Here is a 21,830-nt window from a genome sequence, read left to right as displayed (position 1 = left end):
ATTTAAATGCTCCATCATTTTGGAATAGGGTATAAACTTAACTATACTGCAGTGGCACACCAGGTTTGACCAGCTAAATATTTAATAGTAGCTGATTTCCCTTTGCTGGGAGAGGAAGATTCAACGTCATGCAGTTTTGTCTGGCATTTGCTATTAGTCAGTATATTTATTTTTATGTCTGTGAGAAAAAAAGATTGCTTTGAAACTGTCCTGTAACCTCCATAGCTGGAGTGCTGTATCTTCCTTCAGACAGAAAATTCTCAGGGTTTAACTTCATTTATTTCATAGTTAAGAGGGTTTTGTATGTATTAAGCTGGTAAATGGCTTAAATATCATTTGCCATTTACACTTCAGTTAAAGAAGATGAGGATGAAGAAATCATAACGGGCTTATTGGGTGCAAGTAGTCATATTTACTAGAAAATACATCACATGCAAAGAATATTCACAGAATCTCTAGCTAATGTCTGAAATGTAGCATTAGCGCCACCCGGCCATTTCTCCCGTCCTTATGTGGTCCTCATTGTGAAGCGTACTTTGTTGTTGATGTGTGCTGAGAGTTCATGACGGGTTTTTTTCCAGATTAGGTTCTCCAGCAGATAAGCTGTTGTTAGAGCACAAGCGAGACTGTCCCTTTGATGCTAAGAATTAATTTCCTTTTCTGTAAAGTCGTACAAAGTTGAAACAACATAATGTGCATCTGACAAAGGAAAGAAATGCCATGTCAGCTGCTAGTATCTGCCTTGCTTAGATGATATTGGAGGAAGACACAAGCAGGCAATAATATGTAGCTACCAGCGTGGGGCATTCCTTCCCAAATGCAGCCTGTTGCACATATTTTCTTATGTTCTGCTTCACCCACTTCTACTTAGTATACTTCATACGTATTGTAACTTTTGCTCCTTGCTCTTGTACTTTAATTTAGGATTCCTACTTTTGGTAGGTTAAGAGTCTTCCTCCTGTAATGCCCTTAATGTGTAATGTCTTTTGCGTTTATGTTGATGAGTTACTGTACTGCTTCTGTGCTCTTATTACTTACACTGTGCTGAGGCCCCCTGTATTAGATGTGCAGTTTCATAATTAGTGCTAACAACTAGTTAGCAGATATCTTGCAGATATCCTTTAGTCATAATTGTGATCAGGACAGTAAATCTAACAACATCAGGTCATTTAGTCATTTATCTTGCAATTTTACAGTCACGCGTGACACATATATGCCAAGCTGTGCTAGGCCTTCCTTAATACAGGTTAACTAGACCAGATCTATGGTTTTTGTGACTAGCTGACAGCAGTTTGCTGACCCAGTTTTTAAGTGTTTATATCTGCCTCAGTTGGAATCAGTATTTGAGACATATCTTATCTATCAGCTGATGTCTCTGGAAGACAATGTACATGTAGTTTTCCTGAAACTTCTGAATGACTGTCCTCTTTGTCACCTCCCATGTATATTTGAACCATACCTTTTTGCTGTTTCATCTCTTGACCAGACTGTTACCAGAATACAGCTCTTGCTCCACTGAGCACAGGCGAAGGTTGACCTGTGCTCCAAATAGCTGTTCCACTTCGTTGTCACATTAATGTTCCATAGGGCATCCGCTCGCTTCCTGGTGAGGATCTTATGGGGAAGGCTTTCCTAATAACATCAATGAATAACTGAGACCAGAGAAGTGGCTCACTAGAGAGTCACTCCAGCAATGCTACACGATGCCACTCCGCTTACGTTTCCAAAGACTAGTTTTAAAGGTAGTTTTAAATCATGTTGTTATATATATATGGAACACTACAAAGTTATTGAGCTTTTCTGACTTTAAGGACACTTCATGTTTCATAGATTATCTTTTAGCGAGAGGTCTTAAGTGTCCCTCAATACTAAAGACAAGAATAATGAAAAACCCCAATCATGGAAGGGTATGTGCACCAATAACTTTTTTTCTAGTCAGCTGTCAGCTGATCCTGTTGTTGGGAGAGAAACATTTGTGGAGGCCAGAAGTTTTATTACAAGGCAATCTGCCATTTTTATTATGTTTCACATTTCCAAATAAAAATAAGCAGCAGTTAAGATGAACAATTGAATTCATATTTTGAATAGCCTCATTTGAGTTCAAGTAAATATGCCAGTCAAAGCAATATCAGAGATAAAAACACTTATTTTACTCTGCAAGTCTAGAGTTTAGATTTTAATTTGCATAGTGTGCTCCACTGCGAGCCTTAGCTTTTTTCACATTCTTGCTAATAGTATTGCTTTTCTACTAGGATTGAGTGAGCCTCTCATTAAGAGAGGGAAATGTGCAGAAAATTAGACACTTTCTAAAGAAAAGAAAAGTCTCATGAGTTTGCATATTTCAAAAAAAGTTTCTGGTGAAATTAATCCCTGTGGTACTTTACAAGATCACGCTATCCTATAAGGCTCACAAACTCTTTTTACCTTCAACTATGTATAGCAGGAAGAAGAATTAGGAACTCGGTATCAGACTGCCTTGAAGATCATTCACAGTTTGAAAGCCTGCAGTATGTGAACTCAAGCACAGATGTTGATTATAGATCAGTGTAGAAAATCACATTGCATTCATTCCTATAACAGAGATCATTGGGAATGGTGTATCACACTAAATCTGGAAGTTAGAAAACTTGCATATGATATGTTTTAACATATTATCTCACTTTGTTTCCTTATCTTTGTGCACACTACATGCTTGTAAAAATTGGCAAAACTCCTATGAGAGACTGTAAATGAAACCATAAATTGTTGTTGGAAATGCTTAAATGAACGCCTTAGAAGTTCCTTATGTTAGAATTACATTTCCCGCTTTTACTGTAAATGAGTGACAAAATATTCAAGGCGTAAAATATTTACAGTCATCTCTACAGCTGTCAATCAGTATCTACACTTGCAATGAACAATAACTGAAGAGTCTGTACTGGTTACACAGCCTGGAAATATGAAGATATGTGATCACTTCTTAGTCATGGTAGAAAAATACACCCTAGGCGGGAGCCCTGTATGTATCCAAGAGCTGGAGGACATGACTGAGCTTTTGCTGACAGTATGCTGAACATACAGCGAGGTACTGTACAGATGTTTTTAGGAGAAACTGTAAAGCAACAGGTATTCTGTTACATCCAGGAGTTCCAGTCTGGGGCATTTCTGGGGTAAACTGGGTCCAGGTAGCCAAAAGTCACACAAAGGAAAGTAGCAGCTAAATTGCTATGGGATTCATAGCCCATGAGATATCTGGGGGAACCCTGATCCTGGAAGAGGAGCTACAGACTTGAGATGACGACGGTGATGGGTAAGATAGCACAGAGTATCTAAAACGACTCTAGGTGCTTGTGTTTTATGGCGACTGGATTCCACCCATGAGTCCTTTACCTGTATTGCCACTGAAAGGCACTATTCCTTGAGAATCGTTGTATATGAACTTTTTCCCCATACTTTATCATGAACAAATCTGAGCTTAGAATCAAATGGCTGAATTTTTTAGCAAAAAATTAAATTTAAGTCAAACCAAGGAGGGCTGCTGACATGGAAAACTTCAATCCAAAAGGGTTGAAGTCTGTCAAACTAGATACAACAGAAGGACAACATGGCTTTATGCATGGGAACCTGGCAAGGTTTGATTATTCAGTTGAGTCTAGAGAAACAAAGAATTTCTCTCCTATAATACTAAATTTTTTCTTTAATCTGTTATGGATTGAAACCTGGTCGGAGACAGCAAGCCAAGAACTTCACTATTCCCATTTCAGGGTTGTAAAAACACACTCAGAAATCATAGAGAGGGGATCACAGGTCTTCCCTTTCTCTGTGGTCAGCAGAGTGTTTATAAATTCTACATGTGGTTTCAGTGTGTATTAGTTGCTCTGTTATAGAAGAGATTTACACATCAGCAAGTTAAGCCAAAACGCTCATGATTCACACGAGTCTATCCTGTTAATATCAGCCATCATCCCTTTTCGAAGCTGCCCAGAGTGGAGTGCTTGAGAAAGGTGCTGGTTTGGCAAAATGGGAACCTTGTAAGTGACAGATATGAAAGCTGTCAGTCCATTTGGACTGACTTGCTAGTCAGAAAATGACAAATGTCTTTTTTTCCATTCTTTTAAGAAAGCCTGACTCCCCCTAACAGCAGGTCAAAGCCTGGTGCAGAAGGTGTAATCCTCTGTGACATGATCTGGAGTTTCTGGAACATGCTTCTTTTTAAAGTTTAGCTTATTGAATTCTTCTGTGATTTCCATGATTGATTTCCCTTTTGTTTCTGGAAGGAACAGGTGGATAATTATCCCTGAAGTGAAAAGTACCCCCATAGAGATGAGGAAGCAGAAGTGCTTGAGTCTTTCCTGCAGGGAAGAGCAAAGTGAGAAAGAGAGCAAGATGAGCATATCTTTTCTTTTGTCACTTTCTTGGCACAGTTTTTGTATTTGGGTCCCAAAGTACTTTGAATTTGATAAGGAGTTCTTTGTATTTTGACCTTTGACAAATATTTCAATCTGAATAAGTATCTTGGGCAAATCAGGGCCCTTCAGCCGCAAAACTGGACTTGGGAGAGCAGGTGCCAAGGCCACTCTAGACTGACATGGCATTGCCATCTCCTTCTGCTCTTCTTCTTGCTCCCATGGCCGACTCGAGCTTAGTGCCCCTGGAGAGTGTCCCAGGGAAAGTCACTCACCACAATGAACGGGAAGGTTGTTCCGATCACAAAGACGCCCAGCCAGTTGAGAACTGCGCTGATCACAAAGGCGGGTGGTCTGCATGAGAGCTTGAAAATTTCAACCCTAATGGAAATTGTGGCACCAGCTGAAAGGAAGGAAGAATAAGAATTATTACTTGTTGATGTGTTTGATTTGAACATTTGGATTGAGTGCTACCATTACACAGTCAGCAAACAGATGCTACTATCATGGACTGGCATTCAAAAGATTTGAGTATGTCGCTGTTTTAGAAAAGAAAATGTTCGTGGCATCTTATAAACTGCTAGACATCAGCTTATGAAAATGGCAAATTATTCAAATACATTTATTGGGGAGATTAAAGAATTAAGTAGTTAACACTTGAGAAAGTCTGACATCTCATGAAGGAAGCTGTGTAAGGATGGAATAACAATTATTATTACTGACAAGAATTCCCAGCATGATACTGCTAGATCGCCCGTGAGTGATCTTCCTGGATTCACTTCCTGGGCATTTCAGTTATGTTTTGAAGTCACAGGACTTCGACAGCTTTGAGTTAGGAAAATAATTCAGCCCTGCCATATGGGAAGGCAAATACTTAAAAAATGAAAAGGCTTTAAAAAAATTTTAGAAGGAGCACGTAGTATATGCTAGGAAAAGAATTACTCCAGAGTCGGTCTTCTGCACTGCTGTCCATGTGGGATAAGATGTAACATTATACAACACTGAATTTAAAAGAACTCTTGCTTTTCTTTTTCTTTCCTTTTTCTTAGTATTTTAAAAAAAATCTTTTACCCATCTGCTTTTGCTCTATTTTTGCTGTATTTTTCCAGTGAGTACTTTTTGCTCTCTTCCTTTCCTCTTGTTAGCAAAACCCAATCCTGATGGCATTGAAGTTTCTGGCCAATGATTGGACCCACAATGTTTAAATGACTACAAGATTAGGTTAAATAAATTTACTTATGCTAAATGTTATGCAATATTATGCAGTATTTTCCTAGCTATATTAATAAGCTCACTTGACTTGATTCCTTTATTTCTTTTGAATGAAGTGCTCACCTGGCCCGACTCCAAAGACAACTGCAAACAAGATAATCAGACAAAGGCTGCAGTATGGCATCCAGAAATACTGGTCCTGGGGAAAAAAAAAAACATAACAAACTTTTGGGTGAAATCTGTTGATAACCATAGGTGAGAAATGCTGCTTGTTTTCCAACACTGCCACCTCAAGAAAAAATATACAGTGTGGGGGAACTGGCAGAGAAATGTGTGTGCTTTTTCCTGTGGATGGAGCAGTGAGGTTTTTGTTGGGTGAGCAGAGAAGTAGGTTTGCAAGCAGCTGTCAAGCTCGGAAGCCTTCAATTAAAAGGAAGTCTGAACAGTACTTTTCCACCCTGTCCTCCTTTCTTCTTGACCCCGCGGTGCTTCCCCCAACCCTTAGAGATATGGGAAGGCCAAATCATATCTTTCTTCACTTTTGTTAAGTGATAGGTTCAATAACTGGTACTGAAAAGGAACTTTCCTAGATCTTAGTCAGAAAGATATGAGACTCGATGCTTCAGGGAAAAAGATTTCTCTCTCCTATGTTTGAGATCCTTCATGAATGAAGCAAAACTGGAAGTCTGCTGCCACCTTGCTTCAAGGCTAATTTTACAGTAGTATCTATAAAGTAGCTCTTGGATGAATACTGGTAACCCAGGAGACTTGCTTCTGAAGAAGCTACAGCAATGACACAGTGTTATAGAGGTGAACTGGTCTCCAGTCTGTGAACAGATATGTGCATTCCCAGTATCTTCTGCAGCAAAATTAAATTTCAAATTAACTGATGCAAAAAGTCTGGTTTTTTATTGTTACTTGTTAAAAACTGCATGAATAGAAAGGGCCATTTTCCTAGGACCGTCTTTTGGTCTACGTTGGCCAGTGTTTGGTCCTTGCAGTGTGATGAAATTCGGAATCAGTGCTAGTCTCCTAGTGTTTTATGTGCTCCTTGCTGAGCTCATGGGATCATGTTGAAAGGAAGGCAGGAGTACAAGACAGTACTTGCTGAGAGAGGGTTTAATCCTATGTATAGACAAGCTTGATCTTTAGGATATTCCCCTCCCAGAGGGTAAGCTGTTAACACAGAAGTTATTTTGGCACTTCTAAGCCTCACTTTCCTTTCTCAGTAGCATGATCCTGCCTGTGAGCAGAGGTTAGAAATAGAATAGATAATGGAAAGAGATCTGCCATGAGAAAAGTTTCCTTACCTGTAGGGAGAGAGTCACGGTGATACCAGCTAGCAGTGAACCCATGATCCAATAGCCTCCTCTTAGGAGCACTTTCCTGCCCAGTCGCTCAATGATGGAGCTCTGAAGGACAGAAATCACAGTGGTATTGGTGCCAGAAGAGCAAATTGTGACCCATTCCTGTAGTAATGTGACTTACACAGACTACAGTAGCTACGAGTTCAGAGAGTCCAACAGAGAGGGTCATATAGGAGATCATTCTTTCATCAAAGCCGGCTGTCTGGAGGACTTCAAAAGTATAAAAATAAATCTGGAAAAAAACCCCATAAAACAGTAAGAGAAGAAAATAATTGATTTCTTACCCATAGCTGTGTGACACTGCCCTGGATAGGAGCTGCTAACCAAGGAGTATGCAGCTCAGCTTTGGAGTGAGCTAGAATTCTGCACTCTTTTTGGTAGTATTCACTTTATTGGCAGACAAAAACATTATAAAATGCAATCAATTAATTAATTTGGTAAAAGATAAAATGCTGAATAGAAGGACCTCCAGCTGCTGCAATGTAATTAGGTTTGCAGAGTCCTGATTTAGATGCTTTCAGAAACAGCCAGGTATACCGTCTCTTCTGGAGCCCATCCAAAAACGCCATTGTAGGATATTCTCAAGGAAGAAGAACATGGATTACAGAGTCATGAGGGGGCAAAACAAGCATCTTTGTCTTTTCTCTGCTACTGTTTGGAGATATGCTGAGATGATAAAGATTCCAGTTTAAGCTGTGTTAGACCCAGCTGTGTATTTCCTTTACAGATGTTGCTGCATCGTGATGTTAGAGGTAGAAGAATCATGCAGGCAATTGCAAAGCTGTGGCTTCCAAACGATCCCAGAAAAGTGCTGCTGTGAGGAAGAGGGGGAGAACTGCAAAAGCTGCCAGAACAGTGAGCATGCTCGTTGATTAGCTTTAAAGGTAGAGTGAGCATACTGCCATCCCAACATCTTAGGATGATAAGAGCCAGGAGGTAAATAGCAGCAGTTGCAGGCAGAAGTAACATAAAACTACACTGCAGATTTTGCCAATATAGGTTGGGCTCATTTGTAAGAGTGGGTTCTGGGGCCTTGTAACTGCTTCAAAAAATGACTGTTAAATAAGCCTAGCTACTGAGGAAGGTAACTTCAGCAAGGACCAAGTGCTAGGCAAAGGGATGTCACATGAAGAGCCTGGCCAATCTTTGCAGACTGCTGCTGCTGCCCTGTAGGAGGGCTGGCAGACAGCAAGTTGTGGCCTGAGAAGCCTGAGAAAAATGGAGGGAACTCCTGGGGGCCATGATGTCTCCTTTAAGGTTGTCAATAAGTGTTTTGAGACTTTAAGGGGGAAATACACTCAACTGCATTGATGCCACATAGCTGAACTGTGGCGGTCAGAATAACTATCATGTACAGCTGCCAACGGAAAGCTTGCTCTTTCATTAGCTCCAGCACACTCAAGATCTTGGTGTTTTTCATTGTTGCCTTCTCTTTCATGATGTCATCAATCTCTGCTTGGTGATGGCCTTCACCCCAAAGCTGCCTTATGGCTGTGGAGGAGAAGGAGAGCGAGACCTGCCATGTTAATTTGTCTCTGTTTGTTGCCTAAGGAGTTTGTTGAATAGGTGATGCATGTGTCTGGCAGCACAGCATGCATGGGCTGTGGCTGTGGTGTGAGGCAGAGATGTCCTATAGGGTGTTCCAGAGCCCTGGTCCCCTCCTGCACAGAGGGACCTGTTCTGACAGAGGAGCCTAGTGGGGTGCACAATGACTCCCTCCCTGCTCATGGGTCCTACTTTTCTCCCTTCCTCCTTCTCTCAGGGTATAAGCAGGGTACACAGCCAACAACCAGAGCTAAGGGGTGCCCTGTGGAGCCCTGCAGTGCAAACAGCCATTTATCATTTATCATTTATCCTTTATCATTTATCATTTATTATCAGACTGACAGGGCAGGTGGTGTCAGCTGAATGCGAAAAGTTTTGTAATGCAGAACTGTAGAGAGAAGTAGTTTCATGTTCTGTGTAGGGACTACAACAAAAATATACTCTGTATTCACACAGTCATCTTGGAAATGAGCAGGGAGAAACTTTGTCCTGTTTATTTTTTTCCATATGGGGAGAGTAAACATCACAAAACAACTGAAAGTTAAGTGAGAAACAGCAAGCTGGAGCCCTCAATTACCTTTTTTGCAGCCTTCCTGGTCTCCTTTATGCATGAGGAGATATGGTGGGGACTCAGGGAAGAAGGGCAGAGTGACCAGCTGGATCAGTGCTGGAAGTCCACAGGAGGCCATCAGCATGGGCCACAGGGACTGGCTGCCCAGCAGCTCCCTGGCAGGAATAAAAATGTGTGTGTAGAATAAAGGTTCATTGCACTGGTTTTGAGGAGAGAAGGGAATGGATGGAAAAGCAGAGGAAGAAGCAAAATTCAGAGGGGATCCAGAAATTGATTGGGTGGGAAATCAATTGTATTATACCTTTGTCCTGAAATTTGCCCTACGGCTTTTCCCAGTGACCAAAAGAAAGAGGAAGTAGAGTTTGCAAATCCACGTAGCTTCCTAGGGGAAATTTCTCCAACGTATTGATGATGTAGAGGAACACAAAGACCTTGACATGAAGAGAGAATTATGGGAGAGAAGAAAGAAGACATTCATAACTGTTGGAAATAAAATTGCATGTAAATAATTAAGCATTACAGAATATAGCTGCCTCATGCACTGAGTTGTTTCTCGTACCTCAACCCATGTATGAGATTTTTCAGTACTAGATTTTCTAACCCTTTCTACAAAAGTATTTGGTCTTCTTTTCACAGTGCAGTTTCCTGATCTTAAGAAATGTACAGTTTTCCCTTTGAGGTGTAGGTGTAGCCTCATCATAGTATCTCTTGTGAGCCTTAGCATATTTTAAAGGACACAGAGTATGCAAGTGCTAAATAACTAAACACTCTGTAGTAATATTTAATATGCTTGTAGTTAACCCACATAATCTCAACCTTTTCTGGCATAATGCTATAGAAGAGCTGTATGGTAGATCAGATTAAAGCATACAGTGCTATATTCAATGTTGATTTGTACATGATTTAGGGGGAGACACAAGTATTTCTTTTCCACTGTCCAGCAATAATTTTGATGATTTCAGGCAGAGTTGATGTTTCCAGCTATATGTGAAGTACTAAATAACTCAGACATGCTGAAAACTGGTCTGGGAACAAGAGCTTTTTCCTGATATGGTGGTCATAGCCCCTTTTATCTGTTTTGAAAGCAACATGTTCTTCTCCTGGCTTTATGTGATGGCAAAACAATGCAAATATGCAATCTCTTTAACAAAAATTAGGTCTTTGCATGAGGCGTGGTACAGCTTCTAGTCCGTAGCAGGGCCCCTGTGGGTGAGTAGTTCTCAAAATACAACTGTAGTTCTTCGATACAACTGTATCAGAGAAGTAATGTACAAAATCTGGTTATTTGAAAAATAGACATTAATTTCTAATGAAATAAGTTAAAATAGGCATCCCTGTGGATATCCAAACTGAATGGAAAAGCAACTTTTTGTGTAGGAGACAAATCCAAGGCATACTGATACTAGCACAGGATGTTTTTGCTGCATGTGGTCTACCTGCCAGGAGTGATTTTGCTTGATTATGCCCCGCTCTTTGTACTAACCCTAAGGACTTACTGCTTTGAAGCAGGTTGAATGCCCTTGTAGAACGTTCCTGAAATATGTTCAGAGTCAAAATTAAATGGCCATGGCCTTGAACAGCCTAGTTCTCTGGAGCCTTATGAGAATACTAGCTTTAAACCATACACCATATAATTTTCGGTACTGTTAACCAAAATTAAGATAATATTATACATATTTTCCATCAGAAAAAAAACTTGTTTCATATTGTATCAAAACATTCCTGACAGCTCTGAATATTTATGCACTTGGCAAAGCTGAATTTCATTTGGTATCAGTGAAACTAGTAGCAATTTTGCTCTTTATTGCTGAGTGTTATAGAAGACCTTCTCACAAGGGATCACTGACTTTAATATTGTATTTTCTTAGTGGAGGGTTATTATGTACTTTGAATAAAGATGTAAAATTTTGGGAGAGCCTGCTGACCCGTGGGAGAAATCACTTACCTGCACTTATTCCACACATGAAGCGTCCAATTAGAATCATCTCAAAGGACTGGGCTATTTTACTGCAGCCCATGATGGATGCTGCCACTATCATGAGCAGATCATTGTACAGGAGACATTTCTTTCTATAAGAGCAAGAAAGTAAAAAGAATTTTTGTAAATCGGAAGGGAAATGGCACTTAAGCTCCTGGCATGTAGGATGTCTTGGGTGAAATTGTCGTGCTAGTTTTGTGAAATTATACATATGTGGTCCAGGACAAAATAAGCCCTTCCACACTGTTGGCACTGGATACTCTGGACTCACAGTGTGCCTTGGCACGCAGCTAGACCTGGGAGTTTGGGAACACCTCTGGGGTTTGTAGCAGAGAAAAGTCTTAAAGCTTTTCTGCACTTGAAAATCCATCATGAAACGCATTGATGTAGCACTTAGGAGCATCTCAATGCTGCTATATTTTGAGTAGCACCTCCAAGAAACCCATTCTGTCTTCAGCCGGGGGGCTGCCTTTCCTCCTTGCTGAGACTAACCCAACCTGAGTAACTGCGTCTGGTGTGACAGGTTGGCAGCACAGTTGATTAGCCTGTGCCACAGGACAAGGGCAAGAAGCAGCAAATCTGTTGACACCACTAAGCTGGCTGTACTACAGCCATGACTAAGCCTAAAAGTCTGTCTCACATTTAAAACCTCAACTGTCATTTCCTTAAGCTAAGATTCAGTTGACAAATTGTCTTTAAACACACATACTTGCCATACTTGACAGTCAGGTATCTACTTCCTGAAGAACCCAAGAGACCTCCGATACCAAAGATGGACACAGTGATAGACCATAGGAACAAGAGGTTATCCTGGTGGATGGGGTAGCCGTATCGCTCCAGCCAAGTTTCATTAATGAAAGCCTTAACATGCTGAGACAGAAGAAAGAATTTTCGTTAACAATAACTGTGACCCCAGTGCATGTATTTTATTATATTTAGAACATAATTTTGTTGCTTCAGCTAAAGTCACTATTTCCTAAAGACTCTTAAAAGTGTGCATTAGCTAATAGACATAGTGTAATAGAGTATGGTGTGTTCATTTTGCCATTAAAAGGAGTTCATTCTTTGTTTTTTTGTCCTTGAGATCTGAGGCACTGAAGCACGGACTTGTAGTGAAGAATAGTGTCAAATGAGACCACTGAAGGAGGCACATGTGCTGTAGGTTTACATGTAGATGCCACCCCAGTCAGTGTGCATCTTCTGAGGAACGGTTCTATAAACAATGACTTGCAGGTCTCTTTCTTTTCTTCTATTTTCAATACTTTGACATGTTCTGCTTTACGTGATAGCATAGTAATGGGAAAGAATTGTGGGAGGAGAATACTGTGATTAAACCCTTGCTGACTGCCAGAGCGGAGCATCCTCAAGCAGGAATGTAGGCTCAGTGCCACCGTTAACCCGTGTGCCTGCGTCTTTGCCTACCTGAGACATGTAGGTGATTGTAGAAATTTGAAAGCCAATTTGGAATGTTCCACCGATCCCCAAGACAGTGATAATTTGAAAGAGCCCCCGGTACTGTACCTGCAGAGGTAGAACACAATCTTAAGCTTGTAGCCACATCAGGCTGTTCTTGGAATGTGTCCTTCATTCTCCAGAAACGTCTCATTTGTTCAAGGGATTTGCAGATAGGCATGTTCCCTCTGCTTGCCCTGGTGTGAAGTGTATATCCCCCTGTGACTTACCTACATCCAACTCAGGAAATGCAGCCTTTAGCTATGGAAACCATTACATTTCCCTCCCCTTCTCGATAATTAGTCAACAGAGTAGCAAGCTGAAGGTCATTCCACACTCCAGGGCTAAAATGTGTGAGAGTGGTTTTTGGGAGGGAGGTCTTTCCTCTCTGCTATCTGGACAGTGGCCAGGCTACCTGCAGCTGAGACCTGTGCCCACAGTAGTGACCAGGCCCTCTGTACCCAGACCTTTCCTCCTTATCTGAGAAAGCAGCTGCTGTGCTACCTACCCTTCAGGCCCTTGAATAGTGGGCAGTGATCCCTCAACTCAAGTTTTGTGGCAAAGCCTCTTGAAATCACCCACAGCAGCTAAAAATTTAAAAAAGAAGTCTGAAATGGGGGAAAAAAACCCAGAGTGGTGTTGCTTGTAGCATTTTTTTCCACTCAGATTCCTGTCAGTGTGGCAGCCCTTGGAAATCCATGGGTTTTTACCTAGATGGAGAGGAGGGAACAGCAAGGAAAGGTTTTGGGACAGAAGTTCCCTTCTGCAATGGTTCTGCTCAAGATGCGCTGGAGGAGGAAAGTGTCATTTCTAGCCCTTGTTATCATCATCAGTTCTGAACTCTTGCCCCACCTGCCTGTCTCAAGCAGCATGATCATTTTAATCTCTTTGGAGCTTTGAGAACAGGCAACCCACTTTTTGATTTTTTTTCCTGGTTGATCACAGATTTGAAAATACACAACCAACACTGCACTTAGGTTTACTCTACAGCAGCCTTTGCAGCAGGACATAGTGAATATGCTGTGAACGAATGAAAAATCGACAGCCTTTCAGAGGTGCGCTGCCATATTCCTTTTTCCTGGATGAGAGGTTAAGTGTGCCCAGCAGGAGCTGAGAGCTCTTTCTCAAAGTGGCTTTGTCCTAATTGGACATGCCTCACTGATGTGTGAGGCAGAAACTCCGGGTTCAAGACTCAGCCATAGCCACGATATAAATGCTGCAGGCTCCCACAAACATCCCTGTCAAGATGCCACAGCTGCTGTTGTGGTTCAACCCAGCAGGCAGCTAAACACCACACAGCCGTTTGCTCACCCCCCTCACCCCCCACCCCCCAATGGGATGGGGGAGAGAATTGGAAAAAAAAAGTAAAATTTGTGGGTTGAGATAAAGACAGTTTAATAGGACAGAAAAGGAAGGCAAAATAATAATAATAATAGTAATAATAATAATAATAATGATGATGATGATGATGATGATGATAAAAGAATATACAAAATAAGTGATGCACAATGCAATTGCTCACCACCCGCTGACTGATGCCCAGCCAGTTCCCGAGCAGCGGTCACCCCCCCAGGCCAACTCCCCCAAGTTTATGTACTGAGCATGACGTCCCATGGTATGGAATGTCCCTCTGGCCAGTTTGGGTCAGCTGTCCTGGCTGTGCCCCCTCCCAGCTTCTTGTGCACCTCCAGCCTTCTCGGTCGGTAGAGCACGGGAAGCTGAACAGTCCTTGACTAGTGTAAGCACTGCTTAGCAACAACTAAAACATCGGTGTGTTTTCAACATTATTCTCATCCTAAATCCAAAACACAGCACTGTACCAGCTACTGGGAAGAAAATTAACTCTATCCCTGCCGAAACCAGGACAGCTGCCAACATCCAGTCCTGTTCCCTGCCTTTCAAAACCTCTGCCTGCCATCTCTTGCACTAAATAATTAGTAATATATTTAACAAAACTCTTTTTTAAGCAGGTAAGCAAAACAAATTATGTTTGGAGGTAAGCAAATATTTTCCAGTAAATGAAAACATTTAAGAAACGTTAATGTATTAATAAAAATATGACAAAGATGGATGGGAGAGCATATGAAGCGCAAACATCTGTAATACTTCAAAATGGTGGGCAGAACCACTTCCAAGACGCTTTTAGTGAATAGGAGCCTTGTTGTTTTTACTGAGATACTGATTTTGTTTTCTTTGAAACACTAGTAGCATACAAAAATGTCACAGATGTAAATACCCCACCAAGTACTTACCAGGTCTGATAGGAAGCCGGTCATCTCTGGCTAGGGGCTGGTTGTCCACTGTGTGATGTGTCTTTGTCATCACAGGCTTCTGTGTCTCTGTCTCCTGCCTGCTGGTATGGCAGTGGGCATTTGCCTTCAGGGAGCAGAGTTAAATTTTTACTATTACGTCTTCACTCACTTATATTTACTTCAACTGGCCAAAGTTAACACTGCCGGATTAAATATTTCAGGAAATAATTGCATCTAGTCCAGTCCGCAGGGGGAAAGTTTCAAAGCAGAGGAAGTTTGCACCTGGGATTGTAGCGAGGGCTTTGGAAAGGGAAAGGAGAACAGTTCAGGCAAAAAAATCTAAACAGTTTTCCAGGAACAGTAAAATAATTTACTTCTATGACGCAGACTGAGGAGTACCTCTGCCATAATCTGCATAAAGCAAAAAGCAGCTGGTACAAGGTTTAGGTACTGTTATTTATTATTAAGTAAAGTATGTGGTGTTCTGTTTCAGATTCATTGGTATAGTAAACATTTAGTAGGTGAAAAATAGGCAAATTTCAATGCTTAATTCTGCTATTCTGGCTTTATGTATCAGTTAGACTGTACCAAGGAAGGGTATTTCTTGTCTGGTGTTTATGGGGATGTTTCTTGTCTGGTGTTTATGGGGATGTTTGTTGGCCAGGAGTGGTGAAAAGGCAGTAAGAGATGGGGTGGGGGGGAGGTGGGGCAATGGGGTTGTACTGAAGCCCTCAGTAAATGCCCAGGCTCAACCTTGGGACTTGTACTTTCAGTTCATAAAACACAGAATGCAATTATTTACCGGGGGGTTTACTGCAAATACTGCAAGTCTAAAGAAATGAGAAAAAAAAAACATGTTAATAATAAAACCTTGGTTACTTGTGTAATTCCAACTATTGTCTATATAACTGCATAGCAAACGCTGCTTATTCTGGCTTGCAATAGCATTTAGAATGATTTGGCATTTTTGTAAGTATTTTCTCTTGAACACCAACAATTGTAACATTTTGATTGTACAAAAATGCAAGTTGCATAGCTATTGACTATTTATTGTTTCAAAATGTTAATGTTTCCTTTTTATTACATAATTTTTCTCAAATTGTATCAAAGTGTAGGGGGGGGTATGTCATACGGATTCCTACACTCCTTGAAAATAATTACTGAGGATCTCAAAGAGCAGCAAATTCCACTAGCTCGCAGTGAAATATCTCTTACGTTTTTGGGCATTTCTGGTGATTCTGAGCTGCACATGACTGTATAGCATGGTACTGTTTCACCTTATCAGCAATTTTAGGAGGATTTTATCCTAGGAGTTTACCTCTTGTTTTTTGTCAACCCAATGGAATTGACCGTTTCTGTTAAAAATTTCATGTATATTCTAGAAAAAGCTCTTTTACACTATGAAAGTTGTGCATGGTTTCATGTTTAAGGAATGATTACAGAGTTAAGGAGATCTTTTAATTTGTCTATATAGAGCTGTAGGAAATGCTTGCTGTGAAATGGGCAAACACATGAAACTCACTTTCATGAGGTGTGTCATATAAATCTGTCTAAAGAGCCAAAAGCTGGGCTTGGTTCTAAGCCAGCTTGATCTAGACTATATTGCTCATTGTGGATGACTGAAGCCATCTGCAGTTCAGTTTCACACTGAGAGGAACTCAGTGGTTTCTTCTAGGTTTGATTTGAGACTGGGCTTGTTATAGTCCAAAACTCAAAATGAAATTCTGAATAGCAAAATCACAGAGACTGGAACTAAAGAAGACATTTAGGCACAAAATATTTCCTAAGTGAAATCTGTAAGTTTAGCATAGCACATATTTTATATGATGATGACTTATTGATTATTGACTGCTCTCAGGTTTTTAAGGTGATATGAGAATGCCTTTCATTCATGAAGATTCCACTTGTGTCTATGAAGGAATATTCATATCTTTTCCAATAATACAAAACAAATAATTTGCCTTTGTTTTGTTTTTGCAGTCTGCAAGCATCAAGGTCCTTTATGACCTTACTTAATATATGGGCCTTCTACTGATCAGCTAGAAGCTAGTGTAGGTGATGTGTTCCTCAAGAGAAGTATTTCCTGTAAAGGAATGAGGTCTCTTCCTAAAAGGTAAAGCGCCAAATTCTTTGGTTATTTCCATAACCAAGTTTCCCGTTGTCTCTGGAAGGAAGAGGTAGATGAAGATGCCTGAGCTGAATGATTTCCTGAGCTGTGCCCCCACACCTCATTGATTCTAAAAAGATTAATAACATGCTGCCTGCATCCAGGATGAAATCTTGTGCTTCTTTTTGCCACCATGCCCTCTTCCCCCATCCTCTCTGTGGCAGTGCTTCTATACAGCTTGCAGCTTCCCTAACAATGTTGTAAAGGGGAATTTCTAATGCCCGAGTAGCCTGTTTGAAAATAAGAACAGCATGAGACCAAACAGAACACAAATATAACATTTATCTTCTTTCATGCTGTTCTTTTCCCAGTTTGCACAGATTTCACAATGTGGTACAACTGCAGGTGGTAGTACTTCTGAACTGCACTGAACAGACATTAAAGCCATGGAGTAGCTAACTATATCGACATACGGAAAAATACATGTTAGGGTCAGCGTTCACTATTGGCACTGTACCAGATCAATAGTGTATTCTGCTGTGGTAACTTCCACCTTCATTTGTCAGTTCCTTCTCTCTGATTTTACTCTCCTTTTCCTCTTTTGCATATCTTCTTTTCAGGAGTCCCAACCTTTCTGCACATACAGAAGAGAGAATTTTCTGTTGTAATTTTGGCCAGCGTCACTTTGTCTTTGCTGGTCCTTTTGCAGGAACCGGTCTCAGCAGAAGCACAGCTGAAACATTGCAGAGGGACTGTTCATCCCTGTCACACAGCACCATGTCAGGTTTAAAAGCATAAGCCTTGGATCCCTCTGTCCCTCTCTTACGAAGTCCAGCCATGCTTACTCTGATATAGCTCCACTGTCTCCTGCTAGAAGTCAGTCCTTTATGGGTAGTGTTGCTGGGCACCTTCACTACTTCCTGGCTTGAGGAACCTTTCCATCTCAAGCATTAATCCTCCCAGTCTGCACAAATCCAATGTGCCAAACCTCAGGAGGTCTGTTCTCGCAAATGCTTACTATTGCTGCATCTCTTGCAGTTACTGATAAACCAGACAGTATACGATTAACACGCAAATATTAATGTTTGCATGTTGTTTTAACCCCATGCCAAGGCCTCTCTTTCTCATACTTCTGCAAGCAACATCTCAAATTATTTTGACTACTCACCCTCCCTATCTTTTACTCAAAAGGAGAGATAAAACAAGTAAGCTAGGCTTTTTTCTTTTAGCTTTCTCGTCTTTGTACTACTGCTTCAGTGTCATTGTTGTGACAGATACCTTCAAGAAGAAGTTGGAAATTTAAGTGCCATCCAGCTTTACTTATTTCAGTACAGGCCCATGCATCAGGGCCAAAATCACTGTTAGGAGGCTGCAGCTGGCATCCAACAGAACTGAATACAAGTAGTGGCATCACCGTTAGTGTGTCAGGGCTATGCTTGCATCTGTTCAAAGGAGGTTATGTTCTGTAAATATTATGGCTTTGGTAGCTGTTGCTGTTGTTGTTGTCAGGAGAGCTAATAAAACTGGCTAGGAGGCAGAGCACAGCCTCTTTGAGCTACTGCCTGCTAGAGCCTTCTCATTCCATATTTTTGTCTCTTTTCTTGGGACTGCCTGGATATAGTGGGGCTAGAATGGCTGTACCAATAGTGAAAAGAGAAAGGAAAAAGTTTCATGTGAATTCCTTCATCTTCCTCAGGAAATTCACCCATCATTAACACCTCTATTTTCACTTCTGTAGGTCCAACACTAAATGATTATGATAAGTGTATCTCTTGTTTTTGAGCTGTTGTGGGCAGGGTAACTAACATACACAAGCCCGTCTGCCCCCAGCGTTACTGCAGAATAAATGTCCATAATTCAAAATTTCTCTTCTTAAATAACATGATGCATTTATATAGCACTTTGCCAGCTCAGTGAAGCTCTCTCTTTTTCTGTTAGGTAGATAGATAGTGCATGCCAGTTTTCCAAATAAAGAGTGGTAGATGGATGGGCAAAAACATCCAAAGCCAAATCAGCACCCAGCTGATGGCTAGGAGTAAATCTCATGACTGCTTGACTCTCACCCAGATACTACTTCTTTTATAGTGTCTGCAAGCTTAAACTGCAGAATTTTCTTATTGACATCTAAGAGTTGTTTTAGTGGGTGGAGAGGGGAAGATACCCAACTGCATTAATGCTAGAGAATTGCAGAGTTATGATCACAATAATCAAAATGCACAGCTGCCAGTGCAGAGTTTGGTCTTCCATCACTTCCAGCACACTCAGGATTTTGATGTTTTCCAACAAAATGGCCTTTTGTTTTTGTAGGTCGTCCACTTCTGCCTGGTGCTCTTCCTCACCCCACAGTTTCTTCATAGCTGTGCAGAACAAAGAGGAAAGCTTGATACAACTGTACTATTCATGCATCATAATATTTGTACATGCAGATTTATTTAGATTATTAATTAGTTATTCCCCTACATCCCCTACATTGCCCAGACATCATGATATTAACAAGCATGGTATGAGAACACCAGTGGCATATGTTTATATCCTGTGTTCACAGTCTTGCAGAAAATAAGATCCTATCTCACAGTTGTTAGTATACAAACCTTAATTAACACTATACAGTTGTCAAAACATCAATATAGTCTCTGATCTCTCTCTTTCCCTGCCTGATCACATGACTCTTGCTACAGCACTCTGGAAGTGCCTTCCTTGATCCTGAACAGAGAAACTGTGGTCACAATCACTGGCAGCTCTTTGCACTGATAACATAGCATATTGATTCATTAAAGGGCTTCGTGTTTGTATGCATGTGTGTCTTCATGTAGAATTACAAAGACATGCTGTATCTGGACAGATTTGTTGGAAAGAATTTGTAGTAAATTGATGAGGTAATTTATGCAATTTGCTGACAAGATGAGATAGCTCCCAGTAGGCTGTCTGCTATTTCAGTTAGATGGTTGTGGTACCCAAATTACCTCATTTAAAATTACCTTACGTGATACCTTTTGAAAATTTTGACTGCCTTTGTTAATGTCTGTTAAGTGGAGAGACTGATGTGTTTGTTACCTGGGCACGCCCACTCAAAGGCAGCTACAGTCTAGATCTTACTCTTTTCTGCTGCAGAGAAGGGGGGGTGGAAAGAGCTGGGAGTGGAAAGTCGATGGAAACAATCTGCAACTTATTTTGGGAAGCATCCTTTACATTTTGACCCCACTACCAATGACTTCTGAAGATGCTGTATCTGCTTAAAGCTTTTCTTACCATGGCTGAGTAGTTAATCGTAGAGATTTAAAAGCCAATTGTGAGGGATCCACCAATTCCCGACGCAAAGAGCATTACAAACAACCGCTGGTACTGAACATGCAAGGAATAGTACAAGCTCATCACAAAAGAAACTGGTGATATCATAGTCCCTGCATTTCTAGGATATAATCTTGTTTCATGATGCTTAAGTAATCTTAGCAGAACATGCAAAGCATCAATGCAAAAAAGATCAGCCAGATAAAGGTTCTGGATTATCAGTTTTCTTACTCTTCTTCACATTAATTAATTAACCAATCCACAAAAGCTTTATTTTCAAATGATATTTCATATCACTATCAGGCTACTAGCTAGGAAAGCTTAACAGTATCACAGTTATACATGGGAAGGTGTGGGAGCAGGTGAAAACTGTATGGAAATGTCTCACCATTTAAGTACTAGAGGACTTTTTAACCTGTTTTAAAAAGTCAGTTTCTCCACCTAGCTGGAACTTCCTTCAAAGTTTCCATGATGATTTAGTCCAGAAATTTCATTCTGTGTCTTTTGATTTTTTTTATTTTAAATGTTAGCTCTAATTTTTACAGTAACAAAATTAGAAGGATTATTTAAAGAGCATCCACTGTCCACCCTATTATTTTGAAAATAGTTTGGTACATATGTATTGTATTTTCTTTAGGAATGGTAATTGCAACAGATAGATAACCTCTCAATTCTTCTGACAGCTTAATATTAACAGCCCATACTGCCAGCTGTAGTACTCACCACTTCTGAAAGGAGCTTTTCCGTCCTATGTCGAGAGGGTGGCTGATCCCAGGCAGACAGAACTCTATGAGACTGAGGAAGTGTTTTCTGTCATGCCTTTTCTGCACCTTTTGCTTAAGTAATCATCTGACTCTGAGACTGAGGTTAATGTTTATTTCGTATGATTTCTGTTGACTGATGTTTTTTGCAGCAATTGGACAGCACTTAGAATGGATGGATTAAATATGTCAATGACTCAACAGACGAGGTCCCTCTGAATGGGAACATTTTGTAGCATGAGCGCTCCCTGTTTTGATACACAGAGTGAAATCAGTTTGAATACAAAATCTAACCCAGGTTTCAGCTGCTGGAACACACACTGGCGCTTTAATATCAGAGCTTCTTCTGTGGCTATTCCTTTAGAAGTAGCAAGCACATTATCTGAAATTTTTAAATAGAAAACTCCCTAAAACTCAACACTGATTCAGTGCTCCAGCACAATGATAGACAATGTGAATGGTTAAACTGCAGAAAGATAGGACTTAATGGTCCTACTAAACAGGAGGCATGGTATACCATTTGTAACTGTGACAGAAAATGGAAAAATAATTGATCGTCCTATACGAAGGTACAAGAGTTTTGGGAGGGAAGTGATTAAATGCTGCAGTGGTCAGCAGCATTAACAGCTCTTGAATAGCAGCAGTACGCGGGCGCTGTGGAGCATAGCAGTGGTAAAGTGTAGTACTGTATGCTAATGTGCACTAGTAGAGTGCAATGTGTCCTAGGCCAGTACACAGCTAGCAGACATTTACTATCACAGCTTCTGCTTTTTTTTGGAGCAGTTAATTATTTATAAAATGGGCTGAATTTTCAAAGTGCCTACTCTCTCAGTACTCTCTCGAAGTGTCTTACTCCCTGTCTCATTCCAGGGCTCTGGTCCTCTAGCTCTCAGCACTGCCTATATGTTTGTT

At 40.7% G+C, this 21,830-nt stretch overlaps 1 protein-coding gene and 1 long non-coding RNA gene across 4 annotated transcripts; both read right to left on the bottom strand.

Moving 5' to 3' along the window:
- Nucleotides 1-1,989: 1,989 nt before the first annotated feature.
- On the bottom strand, nucleotides 1,990-15,251 carry LOC143167535 (solute carrier family 2, facilitated glucose transporter member 11-like). 3 transcript variants are annotated; one of them, XM_076353049.1, is made up of 12 exons: nucleotides 14,763-15,250; nucleotides 12,481-12,579; nucleotides 11,768-11,928; nucleotides 11,026-11,150; nucleotides 9,382-9,511; nucleotides 9,087-9,235; nucleotides 8,268-8,455; nucleotides 7,086-7,196; nucleotides 6,908-7,009; nucleotides 5,721-5,796; nucleotides 4,661-4,788; nucleotides 1,990-4,331 (listed from the first exon to the last, which is right to left on the bottom strand). In XM_076353049.1, exons 1-12 carry the CDS (start codon nucleotides 14,784-14,786, stop codon nucleotides 4,125-4,127), a joined length of 1,500 nt encoding a protein of 499 aa, XP_076209164.1. In that variant the 5' UTR covers nucleotides 14,787-15,250; the 3' UTR covers nucleotides 1,990-4,124. The 3 variants fall into 3 exon arrangements, with proteins under 3 accessions (XP_076209164.1, XP_076209166.1, XP_076209165.1); XM_076353051.1 differs by lacking the exon at nucleotides 7,086-7,196 and having other exon boundaries at nucleotides 14,763-15,251; XM_076353050.1 differs by lacking the exon at nucleotides 12,481-12,579 and having other exon boundaries at nucleotides 14,763-15,251.
- Nucleotides 15,252-17,193: 1,942 nt separating this feature from the next.
- On the bottom strand, nucleotides 17,194-20,951 carry LOC143167523 (uncharacterized). Its single transcript, XR_012996558.1, has 2 exons — nucleotides 20,881-20,951; nucleotides 17,194-19,226 (listed from the first exon to the last, which is right to left on the bottom strand). It is a non-coding gene; the product is annotated as an uncharacterized LOC143167523 (long non-coding RNA).
- Nucleotides 20,952-21,830: the final 879 nt, after the last annotated feature.

The sequence above is a fragment of the Aptenodytes patagonicus genome, chromosome 15, assembly GCF_965638725.1.
Source record: "Aptenodytes patagonicus chromosome 15, bAptPat1.pri.cur, whole genome shotgun sequence".
NCBI lineage: Eukaryota > Metazoa > Chordata > Aves > Sphenisciformes > Spheniscidae > Aptenodytes > Aptenodytes patagonicus.
This window is presented reverse-complemented; position numbering and strand designations above follow the sequence as displayed.

Coding starts and splice junctions, on each gene's coding strand:
- LOC143167535 (XM_076353049.1), bottom strand. CDS start 14,786: ATGACCGGCTTCCTATCAGACCTG. Junction 8,456..9,086: donor CCAGGAAGGCTGCAAAAAAG/GTAATTGAGGGC, acceptor TCTCCTCCACAG/CCATAAGGCAGCTTTGGGGT. Junction 7,010..7,085: donor TCGTAGCTACTGTAGTCTGT/GTAAGTCACATT, acceptor TCTGTCCTTCAG/AGCTCCATCATTGAGCGACT.